Source organism: Lactuca virosa, chromosome 3 (genome assembly GCF_052849685.1).
Source record: "Lactuca virosa cultivar CGN04683 chromosome 3, Lactuca_virosa_CGN04683_v6, whole genome shotgun sequence".
Classification (NCBI taxonomy): Eukaryota; Viridiplantae; Streptophyta; class Magnoliopsida; order Asterales; family Asteraceae; genus Lactuca; species Lactuca virosa.
The window spans coordinates 29,525,841-29,538,527 of NC_136428.1; the positions used below are offsets into that span (position 1 = coordinate 29,525,841).

A 12,687-nucleotide genomic window follows, 5' to 3' on the forward strand; every position below is an offset into this window, starting at 1 on the left:
TGCATTAGACCCCATATAGAGCTTATTATGGCATTTTGAGCCCTAGATGCCATGCATGGACGTAAAGCTTGCAGCTTTACGTGGTATTTCAGCCTTGGTAGGTTAGATCTAGACTTTAGGACATTATTTTGGCTTAGAATTCGTCGAAATGAGAATTTGGTCTAGAGGGACTCGACGAGTGCATGAGCCTACTCGACGAGTCTGCAAGGGTTTCCCCGATAGTTTGAACACGCTACAACTCAGCGAGTTGGTGAGACAACTCGACGAGTTGAGTTGGAGTTTTCCCGATTTTCTGAGGACAGGGGGAGCTCGAAGAGTCACATAGGTGCACTCGCTGAGTGCGGCCAACATGGACTGTTGACTCAAGTGTTGACTTCCGTTGACTTTTAGGGTTTGGTCAATAGTGGACTTTGGAGACCATGGAGGGGTAAAATGGTCTTTTCACCCTTTTTGAGACCTAGTAGAAGAGTTAGCTTGGTGGTTATTACAAATTGTTGATTAGAGATAATTATATTATGTAGGCGGAGTCTAGACTGCTCGTGGGGTGCTAGATCTACTTGTTTGCTTACGAGGTGAGTCTTCTCACTATACTTACCTGAGTGGTAATGTTGTGTGACCGGAGGGTCTTATTTGAGTTATTGACCGGAGGGTCCTATGTGCTTATATTGAGTTATGTGATATTATGCATCTTGTCTTTGTGATATATGCTATATTATTCTGTGCATTACTTAGATAGGACCGGAGGGTCCAAACCGAGTTGTGAGACCGGAGGGTCTTCACTGAGATATAGGACTGGAGGGTCCGACCCGAGCTGTGAGACCGAAGAGTCTTCACTGAGACACATGACCAGAGGGTCCACACTGAGCCATGAGACCGGAGGGTCCTCACCGAGACGCATGACCGGAGGGCCCATGCCGAGCTATAGCCATGAGAGGCTTATTATTTGTGTTTGTGGTATTTTGGGGAACTCACTAAGCTTTGTGCTTACAGTGTTGTGTGATATGTGTGTCAGGTACTTCTCAGGATCGCGGGAAGGCGTCAGCTTGATTGTACACACTTGTTGCAGATTATGTTGTGGATCCTGGGATTATCAGTTGTTTTGTTGATTTGTGTTTGACATTTGATACATTGTGGTTTTTGAGAACCTGCGACATCGAGTTTTTATGTGATTTAAAAATGAAAAATTTGTTTCAAAATTTACGGTGTTACAAGTTGTCTTCACAATCTTTTGCGTGAGCTTCATTTTTTACAACTCTCCGCTACAATGGTATATTGTGATTACGTCATTGACGTGTATTTGTCCTCCAACCCGGTTCAATATCAACACACAAAACATATTGAGATCGACATATATTTCGTAAGTGACAAGGTTGCTATGGGACAAAATCGTGTTCTTCATGTCTTTTCATCGTCGCAGGACATACTATATACTAACATTCCCACTAAGAGGTTTTCTTAATCTTTATTTCTTGATTTCATATTCGGTCTGAACGTTCGATCTAGATCTCATGTTCGGATTGCAATGGGATGTTAGCCGTATATTTATATGTTTATGTATTTGTATATCATGTGTGGCCCAATGTGTAACAACCCATTTGTAGTCAACCCATTAATCTTGTATTGTTTTTATATAGTTGGTGGAATACAATTTTGAGTTTTGGGAAAATCATTTGATTATAGAGAAAGAAGGGGTTTGAAGATTTTTATCTCTTTGATACCGTAAAATACTTTAATTGTCTGCTTGTTTATTCCCTTTACATGGCTTGAATATAAATACATAAGAAGTGGTAAGGGTACAATAAACCTAGTCTAATACAAATTCTTTACAAAGTAAATAAATAAATGAATGAATAAATATGAAATATGTATGATACGTCTAATAAATACAACATATTTTCATTTTATAATCGAAAATAAACATGACTATACAAAGAATACTTAATATCATAATCAGAACTACTTCGGCTAGTACTCTGCTTGTTTTCTTAGACGTCTCGGTACTTTGGGTTTTAGCAATAGGCTTGTTTGGAACACACTTAGGTATCTTCTTTTGTTCACCAAGTTTCTCAGGACTTTTAAGAAAATTCATATACCATATTGCAGAGTTCTTTGGGTACCTTGTGTATTTCCCATCATTATAATCTACATAAAGTAGACCAAAACGAATAGAATATCCTGCTATCCATTCAAAATTATCCATCAACGACCATACAAAGTACCCCTCTACCCTAACGCCATCCCTACATTAATAGTGTACCCGAGTCCGATTAGAATGGAGGTGAAGTAAATAGATGCTACACATAACACATAATACAATTATTTTTTTAACAACAAAGAAACAATACATTATACAATATAAGTTTACCTAACCGCATCTCGAAGTTTTTGAAGATGAGCATTATGATAATCAATACGTTGAGTGTCAACACAAGCTGCGCCAATTCCGATTTGGTCACTGTTTTTGTCTGGCCAACCTATATAAAACGATCCAATTGAAAATGTAATATTTCCTATAAATTACAACGAATTAAAAAACCATTTATCAGATAGGAAAAAAACAAATTTGATTACCATTTTCTGTTATGAAAATCAATGGATCTCCATAAGTATGTTTTATGTGCTGCAGAATTTTGTAAAACCCAAGTGGATAGGAGTACAACCAGTCACTGCCTCCCTACATTTGATCAATCACAAATAGTATTAATTAAGAAACAAAATATGACACAACTCTACACTTGTTACTGAAATTAGTTATACCTGTGGACCGATAGGTTTCCCATCAAGACCCTCTGAGAAAAAAATAAAAACATATTTATTTATTACATCATAAACCTTCCGTATTAAATTAAGGATTAATTAAAGCATATGCTATTTTACATTCAGGTTGGTATGTTTATTTAAAAATATAAACATATATACCTGCTTGTTGATGGACATTGCTATCTGTCACATAGGAGGGAACTTGACTTGGTTTTGCAGTGGTGGCGTAATAGGAGGTATAATAATTCAACCCAAGAAAATCATAAGAACCCTTGATTGACTTGGCTTCCTCTGCCGTGAATTCTGGCAAACGGTCACCTGTAACATATTTTATCATATTGTCGGGGTATTTTCCACTAAATAATGGCTCCATGAACCTGAAATTAATTGAACATTTAATACCTGGTTATCATAGAATAATTAACAAATCTGTATAAAATAAGTTTTACATCGTAATTAATGATACACGTAGGTGTGTGTGTGTGTATAACTGTATATATATGGACTCACCATCCAAACATGAAGTCTATGGCTCTGAGGGCTGCATCCTTGTCTTCTTGTTTCTCAGGATTAAGTGGCTCAAAAAATACTGCGTTTAGTGTAATCCCAATCTTACCACCTTGTTTTTTCTGAAAAGATTTCAGTCCCAAATGGATAAGAAATATAGATATGTTGATCCTCATGGTTAAACATGAAACTAGTTCATATATATTGATTTTGTGGGTCTTTCTTTTTAATCTTTCTATGAATTAAAGTAACCACAATGCATAGTTTAATATTGCAAAGTTTAATATAAGAGTTGAAATTAATATTTGATAAAAGAGTTGAATGAGATGTAACTTCTGGTTGGTATTCAACGAATTAAATTCAACCATACATATATCATCCAATTCTTCAATGGAAAAAATAAAAAATACACGCAACCCACATAACAAATACATACAAACCAAAAAACAATAACCAAGATGAATGATATATATTACTTGAAATCTTTGTCGATATAGATTGACAACAGAAGCATGAGAAAGGAGTAAGTTTTTTGCTACTATATACGGCTCAGTGCCAGGATTCCCAACACCGTCTTTTCCCCGGCCAGGCGCAAATGTACCATCAGCATATCCACAAGAAGCATAAGAATGCGGTTCGTTTATTGTGATCCAATTCTTCACTCGATCACCAAACTCCCAGAAGCAAAATCCCGCATAACACGTAAAATCATATCTAATAATCAAATATGCACAATAATATAATATCCTGATGAGGTTGCAATTTGTTTTTCAAATTATTTAAGAGCGGTATATATATTTTCTTTTTCAGTTTTACTTACATAATTTTTTCACTTAGGAAGCCCATGTATTCTTCTTCCAGGGTTTCGGGAGTGTCCCAATGAAAGAGAGTGACATATGGCGTAATTCCACATAGTATGAGCTCATTGATTAGGTTATTGTAGTAATCAATACCTTCCTTGTTGATGCCATTGCTTGGTCTTCCACCTAAAAATTGAACACCAAGTTACAGCTTTAACCAAACAAAATGCATACAAGTTGGTCATTTTTTTTCGTAATTCACCTGGAAAGATTCTAGTCCATGAAATTGAGAATCTATAGGCATTTAGACCCATTCTTTTCATCATTTGCACATCCTCCTGTTTATAAATCAAAAAACAGAAAACGGTATGGATTAATGAAATTTTGCAAATTGATTTAAGAGTACACTAAGGTTAAGCATGATTACCTTGTATTTATAATAAGCATTGGTACCGTTGTTTCCATTATCACCATTCACAATGGCATCTGCAATAAATTAAAGCAAATTCTCATGAAGTTAAATGAAGAAAAAGAGCATTGTGATCGTATTAACAAAAAAAAAAAAAAAAAAAAAAAAAAAGAATATGAGAAAGACCGACCAGGGTTGTTGTGGCAGAAGACATCCCAAATGCTTTCACCTCTACCACCTTTAGATGCGGCACCTTCAATCTATAATATCATCAATTATCAAACAAGAATGTGATACTCGAAACTTGGATTGAAATTGCACATGTTTTTCGGTAAAAATGAAAGTAGAAATCTGTAGTCACAACTTACCACCACATTTACATTAAACTTATTTATTTTTAAAATACGCAATATTTTAGTTTTCGGTAAAAACTGCTTTCAAAAAATATACTATTGAAAATGTTTTTAAGTTATCAACAAACTCAAGAAATGTTATAAAACTGTAACGAGCTCTCAAGTTTTTTATTTCCTGTGTACATGTTATACCAATGTATAGAAATGTCATATTACAATATTGCTTTTTTAGCCAAAGTTTTAGATTTTGTTAAGAATTTGATCCAAACTTAATTTTTTGTTAGAATATATATGATCCTAATTTTTTGAAAAAAAAAAAAAGAATCACCTTAAAATTATTATTATTATTATTATTATTATTATTATTATTATTATTTTTACAAATTTATTTTTTATAACTTTTAAAACCTTTTTTAGATCTGTTTAAGACATTTTTAAAACTTTTTAAAAACTTGGTTTTTTTATATAACCTTTTATAAACTTTTTCGTAGTTTTTTTTTAAGTTTTTATAAATATTTTCATAACTTTCTTTATACCTTTTTACAAAGATAGTTATAAACTTGCTTTATATATAAAAAAAAATTTATACAACGATTAGAACTTCTTTTACAATTATTTTGAACTTTTTTTGGGTATTTATAACTTTTTTTGAACAAAAGAATTTCTAAATGTAGTAAAAACTGTAAAAAGAAATTGTAGAAAAAAACTATATAAAAAGGTTTAAAGATATTGTAAAAAATATAAAATATTAAAACAAAACTAATTTCGAATCGAATTTATACATAAAAAAAATTAGACTGTATTCGTAACAAAATTTAAAACATTTTCCAAATATGTAAAAATAAAATATGACTTGTTATGTAATTAAGGTAACATGGGTAAAGCATGTGGAAATACAAAAACTAAGAATTCATTACCTTTTTATAGCATTTATTTTTGGTTTTTTGGTCGGTTGAAGACATTTCTAACAATATATTTTCTAAAAATAGTTTAAACCCTTTAATATTTGACAATATATTTTCTAAATATAGTTTAAACCCTTTAATATATTTTCTAAAAATAGTTTTAACCCTTTAATAATGAATCAAGAAATTTGGACTAAAAACAAATCAGAATATTGAGTCATTCGTATAATCAAATCATTCCTATAATCAAGGTATATATGTAGAAAAACTAACTAGTATATTAAGTTATAAGTTATGAAAGATAAGACACATCATGTTTTCGCATTAATAGGTATCTTCAGTTTTGAACAAAATGTTATCGTGGATGTTGGAATAACGTCCTATAATTAAAACATAAAAAAATATATTATAAAGTCGAAACATGCCTGATATGCAGAAGTAGCAGCACCCCAAACGAAATCCTGTTGGAAATCATTACTATGTACAAGATTTTGGAAAAGGGAAAATGTAGCTCCAGTATTTTGGGTTGTTTCCATATTTTTGGATTAGATTTTTCAACTTTGTAGGTTATGAAGATAAGTTATGGGTTTACCATCCAATTTATACTAATGTAATGCATCCATCATAATTGACTTTATAAAAATATTTTTGAAATAAAAAATCTAACACCCAAGATTCAATTGTATTAAGGTTTAAATTAAGTCGTGTTTTTTGAATTGAAGAACTGATTTGTGGGGAATAGCCGTGGAACGAGAAAAATTCAAAAGAGTAATTGAAATCTAAAAGTAACAACAATTATCTAACGTGTGATTTTTGTGAATAAATTGACTTTTAGATGGTCGGTGACATGGCAGAGTTATCTATACTCATCGTCGACAGGTGACCATGATAAATTGACATAAGCAAATCTAACTTATGACCATGCACGATATTAGCATAAAAAAGAATTATAATGCATAATGCATTAAGTTAATTATCAAAATCGTTACAACTCGACAAAACTATTCATGAAATAAATATGATTTCCAACACGATCATCACCATATTTAATCGTTTGATCAAAGTTGTTGATAAAAGGAATACGAAGCATTAATGATGATGAGATTGTTACAAAATAAACAAGAAAATTTTGTGATGGATATTGAAATAGTCTTAACTTAATATTAGACTTTTTCACTTATTTTCATAATAAAACACCTTATAGTGTTTAACAAAGATACTCCACCTTTTTACTAGATAATAACCATTACGTGTTATCTTTGCCTTGTAGATTAGATCTCTTTATAAATAAAGTTTGTGGTAAAATGAAAAGGTTTTCGGTTGAATTAACTTATGTTTTTTTCTAAAATTTCTATTAGTTTAATCGGTATCAAAATAAAATTTTAAAAAATATATTTAAATTAACTTATTTGGTTATTAGATGTAATAAGTTGATAAATTATTTTTTGGCGTTCAACAATTTCCGATTATATATGTTAAACTAGTAGGAAATCCATGCTTCGCATGGGTAAGAAGTTCTGGTTGGAAAGTTGGCGACTTCATTATATTATATAATTTTGTGATTACAGCTGATATAGTAGATGTTCAAAAACCAATGCAACATAGAAACTATATGTTCAAAAACCAATGCAACATAGAAACTATGCAAAACATGAACATACATTAATAAGAATCAGGAAAGAAGCTGAAAGTATGTTGTTATTTCTTACATGAAAGCCAAAAATCTGTAAACCCATTTTCATCTTTATGCCCTGATGGAATTTAAAAAAAAAATAGTTGGACGAAGACTTAACCTAGTTAGTTAGGGATGTCAACGGGGGCAAACGGGACGGGGAGTGAATCCCCCGCCCCCGCCCCCAAAATTTCCCCGTTCCCCCGTCCCCGCCCCCGCCCCCGAAATGTTCAGCCTTCCTACCCCCGCCTCCGCCCCCGAATCCCCTTTATTACCCCCGCCCCCGTCCCCGTTCCCCTGCCCCCGATTGATTTTGGTCTGCTTTTTTTTTGCTAAAAGAAGTTGTTATTTATGCTAAAAGAAGTTATTTTTTAAGTAACAAATAATTATTTATAACAGAATTTGACATTTTAAAAATAAAAAAGTTATGACATTTTAAAAACATTATACTAACAACTTTAAAACATTTTTTAGATAAATTTTGGAAGCTCAAAATCATGTTATTGTTTATTATATTTATATAATTAATATATGTAAATATATGTGTAAATTATTAATGGGGTCCCCATGGGGGTTTCGGGACGGGATTGCCTACCCCCGCCCCCGCCCCCGAAATTAAAATGGGGGTTAACCTTGCCCCCGCCACCGTCCCCGCCGCGATTTTTTAAAAAAATTTCCTCCAAACGGGACAGGGCCCCACGGGACTTTTTGACATCCCTATAGTTAGTTATACAATAGTGAATTCAAACACTATATATCCACACAACACCTAAAATCGGGCATGCCATAATCAAAGCATAATTACCTTTACCAGTAAAGTGTTACATACATCTATGCCACATCTCGTGCCTCCTATCTTCGGTTCAGCCAAACAGCTGGTATGGTGATGCTACTACCAAAAAATCTTCACAATAAGAACCGCAACAACTGCTATATTTCTTTGGACATGTGATGGTCGTTCTTACTCCTTTATAATACAATGGTACTTACAATCACTTTGGCACCATTCAGAGTGTCAACATCATACAAGTCCTGAAAGTAAACGATAAACTCTTTTGAGATAAAACAACAAAATAACAGAACAAATGTAATTGATCATTCTATTTTAGAATAAATATAATTCTTTATGTTTGTTGTTTTGTATGTGGGCATGTTTTGTTTCATTAAAAAAAAACTATAAAATGAAAAATAAACAAGGGGATAGAATTTTCTCCCCCCCCCCCCCAACGATTTTTGTTTCCATATAACATATAATGAAAAATAAACAAGAGGATAGAATTTCCTCCCCCCCCCCCCCCCCAAAAAAAAAATGGTGGGGATAAGTGTTGGTTGGGGTAATCAAACATTGCAGGTTTTGCATCCAATATGAACACAAAATTTGGTACATTTAAATTATAGTCCAGTCCAATTAAAGTGGTGGCGGAAAAGGCCAATGTAATGAAGTAAATCAGAGGACTCCAGTACCAAAAGTGGTTGAAAACAGCAAGACCAATGATAGCCTCCATCCTCACTTTAGTGTTGCTTAGGTGCATCAGCTTAATTGTTAAGTTCCTGCCACCGGCATCAAGGATTTCGGATGTCACGGATCGAGTTTTTGGACAATTCAACGTTCGTCTGGAGAACTCCGGAACGATCAAGTATCCTCGAGAAGTCTCCGGAGAGATCAAGAATACTCTACGAGACCCTAGAAGACGCTAGAAAATTATAGGTGTCCGCAGAACATGGTGGAACGATCTGGAATAATCAAGAGAGCACTAGAGGAAGCTAGAACGATACGGAAGATCCTAAACCATCATAGAATCCTCTAGGACACAAAAGAGTAGTATAGAACCTTATAGAATTTTGTATGTAGAATAAGATCTTGTAAGAATGATCTAAAATACTCGGGAATGTCCGGAACCTAGAAACTTCCCTTGAGGAGGTGTAAGGTTCCTATAAATAGGGAGAAGGGCTCATTTTCCCAAACCATCGAGAAGTTGCCTTGTAAAGAAGTTGAGTTATATAATAGAACCTTTCCTTCATACTTGAAGTGTTCCTTGTCATGACTCTTGCTTCCTAAGTTCCTTAGTACATCTAGATCATCGAAGTTAGCCTGACTTAGTCGGAAAAGCACTAAGTGGCACAAGTATTGACTACTCTAAAAGAGTCATCCCATGACACGGAGGCCAGAATCGCACCCATCTTTGCAAGTGTATCATTGTTGTCATTCAGAATCTCTCTCTCGAGTTGCCGCCTAAAAACATATGTCGAAATTTTTTATTAAAAATATCAGTTTAAATAAGAACCTATCTCCACCAACCCATAAAGAATCTAACAGGATTAAAAACTTTAACTTTGTTTTACTCTCCTATTTTCCAAGAAATTAGGTTATACCTTAATGAACTTAATATATTAGAACTATACCATGTAAGTAAGATAAGCTCAAAATGGGACCATTATTTGAAAATTTCTGACAAAAAGAAAAAATAAACAAACATGTTTTGTTTATGTAAGGCCTATGGATGATGCGGATAGGTTTACAAACAAAGTGTAGAGGAAAAACATTGGATAAAAATCCTCCACATCAAAAACTACTTACAGCCATAGTGATTAAATATCGACCTTGTTGCAGAACATTACCTGAATTCCCCTACGCGGGAGTCCATCTCTTGTGTGGCTTGGATCATCACCATGGACATTCCTATGAATGCGGCTTTTCGAACAAAATAGAAGGGTTTGGAGCACCGATATGGCATCGTGTGAGCAGGTACCAGAACATGAAATCCCTAAGGTCATAACCGCCCCGTATCGAAAGTGGGGATCATACGATTGTGAAAAAGGCGAGATCAGGTGTGTGGTCTACTGTAATTATTAAAGTTACTAACTACCACAGCAATCATGGAATGTGGTATATAGAAAGAGAAAGAACACAGACCTGTTCCGGTTCAGAGCAGAGGACAAACCCGAGGGCTAACACTGCAGTCCTTCTAACATCATCACTCGCGTCTGAAATAGCAAAATGCAGAAGTTGTTGGATTGCCTTTTTATTTGTTGTCCCACTGTATGCTAATGCCAATGCATAGATGCCCCTGCATCTTATTATCGGATCTCCATCACGGATCATTATATCAACTAATTCCCCGACTTCTTCTTCTCTTCCATACACTGTAAGGGAAGCACCCAGTGCCAAACCCCTATACGCACAAATAATTTAATGTTAACAATATCAAAAGGACAAAATGAAGTTAGTAATTATAGTGTTATCATAACTCACCTTATCTGCTTTTCATATTGTGTTTCACGTGCATGCGCAACCATCTCGTATGTCCTCTCACTTAAAATTCCAGCATTTACCAATCCAAGACTGATGTCGGCAACCAGCCCTGAATCAACAACACCGGTACCATCACCGCCTACAATTACACAGGAGGCAACACCCAATATCTCATCATATGTATCATCATCAGCACTTCCTAGAGCTACCAAGTCTAAACCAAGACAAGCTCCATCCCAGACAACCTATACCAAACAAGGTTTAGCATAAGGTTTTATTTTGATTTGTTGCAAGTAGTGATGGAAAATACCAACCTCGATCTCTGATTCTTTAAGGATATCCATTATGAATCCTTTGGTTTTTCCATCATCATTCGCGTTAAGAAACCCGAGAGCATATAGGGCACCACCTTGGACATAAGGAGGCCCAACCAAATCGCTACCAGCTCTGTCCATTAAAGATTGTACTTTCTCTGAGTTGCCCTTATAAATGACACTAAGCCCAGCAATTGCGCTGAATTCTGCCCACCTTTTTGCCATCCCCACCTATTCCTAACATAACAATAGCAACAACAACAATCTTTTGGTGAAATTAATTCATCATGCAAACCATGTATGTTATTGTTATGTACATAACACTATCTACCTGATTTTGTACTAAATAGCCATCCAAAGAAGTACATGTATGCATTAATGCATGCGCATAGATGCTTGCATCCTGGCAAGCACGGCTTTTCATGGCCACTGACCGGACTTTTCTATTGATGATGTATGGATCCGCCCTGTTTGTTAACAAAAACTATTCCATAATTATAAAAAAAATCATTTTGATTTTTGCATGCCTTTCAACATATATCTCCTCACCTACTACATTGTGATCCAGGAGCCGATCACGCATACGCGACAAAAACTCTCATTCTTAATCTCTACAACATCAAAAGCAAGTTGATACCCAATCATTGCATCATCACGGCTTTCTGATCATAAATGTGTTTCTAAGAGGGTAGAAACATCATCTGGCTCTCCCAAAAACATAAGTAACCGACATATAGCAAACGAATCTTGAGGCTCCGTATCCCGATAAAGCTCAAGAAGAAGATGTAGAATATGCACAAATTTTATATGTCTATGAAGTGAACAAATAACCAAACTTTGTTAAAAAAACTAAAAACCAATATTTAATATCATGTGCATATTACCTCATTCTGATATTCTCTCCTACCCACAAATTCATGACATACATCCATGCAATATGATAGAGTAGCATGGATGTGTTTACTATCTAAAATTGCTTCTCTAAGTATATCCAACCTCCGACATTCTATGGTCATCCCAATCGCATGTAGATGTCTCTTTTCAATAATACACCTTAAATTAATAAATAAAAAAACGAATAAGATGCAAAAGTATATTAAAAGACATCGGTGGGGTGCTAACCGGGTCAACCCGATCGGGTTCAGGTTATTCGGACCCTGATCAATTTCATGTTATGCAAAATAAAAATACATATACTCGAACCCTTATCAAAATTCAAAAACTAAACAATATTTTTAAATATATCTTCCTGTATCAAATTTTGAAAACTAGAGAAAAAAAATCATTTTATTTAATAACTATATGTTCCTGCATTTATCAAATAGCAGCAGCAGACAACAAAGTGTAAAAAAACAACTTACTTGAGGACTATACATGCATGAAATACAACTATGAGACTCACAACAAACATGTATCATGGAGATTAACAAATAACTTGCTTGATTACTTGAGTACATGGAGTACAACCTGCAAGTCTATTAGTACCCCATTATCTACTAAAAAAAAGGTCTTAATAGGAAGATTCGTGAAAGATGGTTCTTACTTAAGAATTTGTCCATTTGATCTGGTGCTTATGATTTTGCTCATTATTATGTTGAAGTTGACTCATGTTACTGACGGTTTTCTCTCACCCATGGTTACTACCACTCGCATCATCTCTCTCTCTCTCTCTCTCTCTCTCTCTCTCTCTCTTTCTTTCTATATATATATATAC

At 34.3% G+C, this 12,687-nt stretch overlaps 2 protein-coding genes across 3 annotated transcripts; both read right to left on the bottom strand.

Annotated features, from left to right (window-relative positions):
• Positions 1–1,749: 1,749 nt before the first annotated feature.
• Positions 1,750–6,288, bottom strand: LOC145165404 (beta-glucosidase 24-like). 2 transcript variants are annotated; one of them, XM_079084138.1, is made up of 12 exons: positions 6,160–6,288; positions 4,667–4,736; positions 4,495–4,553; positions 4,330–4,405; positions 4,088–4,253; positions 3,744–3,981; positions 3,271–3,389; positions 2,920–3,137; positions 2,758–2,789; positions 2,572–2,674; positions 2,366–2,474; positions 1,750–2,240 (listed from the first exon to the last, which is right to left on the bottom strand). In XM_079084138.1, the coding sequence occupies exons 1-12, from the start codon at positions 6,268–6,270 to the stop codon at positions 1,877–1,879; spliced, it is 1,665 nt and encodes a 554-aa protein (XP_078940264.1). In that variant the 5' UTR covers positions 6,271–6,288; the 3' UTR covers positions 1,750–1,876. The 2 variants fall into 2 exon arrangements, with proteins under 2 accessions (XP_078940264.1, XP_078940265.1); XM_079084139.1 differs by having other exon boundaries at positions 2,215–2,294.
• Positions 6,289–9,518: 3,230 nt separating this feature from the next.
• LOC145163377 (26S proteasome non-ATPase regulatory subunit 1 homolog B-like) lies at positions 9,519–12,463 on the bottom strand. The gene is made up of 9 exons (XM_079082220.1): positions 12,459–12,463; positions 11,858–12,026; positions 11,559–11,584; positions 11,305–11,440; positions 10,974–11,204; positions 10,660–10,904; positions 10,321–10,579; positions 9,692–9,753; positions 9,519–9,639 (listed from the first exon to the last, which is right to left on the bottom strand). The coding sequence occupies exons 1-9, from the start codon at positions 12,461–12,463 to the stop codon at positions 9,519–9,521; spliced, it is 1,254 nt and encodes a 417-aa protein (XP_078938346.1).
• Positions 12,464–12,687: the final 224 nt, after the last annotated feature.

Coding starts and splice junctions, on each gene's coding strand:
- LOC145163377 (XM_079082220.1), bottom strand. Junction 11,205..11,304: donor GCTATTTAGTACAAAATCAG/GTAGATAGTGTT, acceptor TGTTAGGAATAG/GTGGGGATGGCAAAAAGGTG. Junction 9,640..9,691: donor TTATGGGTTGGTGGAGATAG/GTTCTTATTTAA, acceptor ATATGTTTTTAG/GCGGCAACTCGAGAGAGAGA.
- LOC145165404 (XM_079084138.1), bottom strand. CDS start 6,270: ATGGAAACAACCCAAAATACTGGAGCTACATTTTCCCTTTTCCAAAAT. Junction 3,390..3,743: donor TATATCGACAAAGATTTCAA/GTAATATATATC, acceptor AAATCTTTTCAG/AAAAAACAAGGTGGTAAGAT. Junction 2,475..2,571: donor GATTTTCATAACAGAAAATG/GTAATCAAATTT, acceptor CGTTTTATATAG/GTTGGCCAGACAAAAACAGT.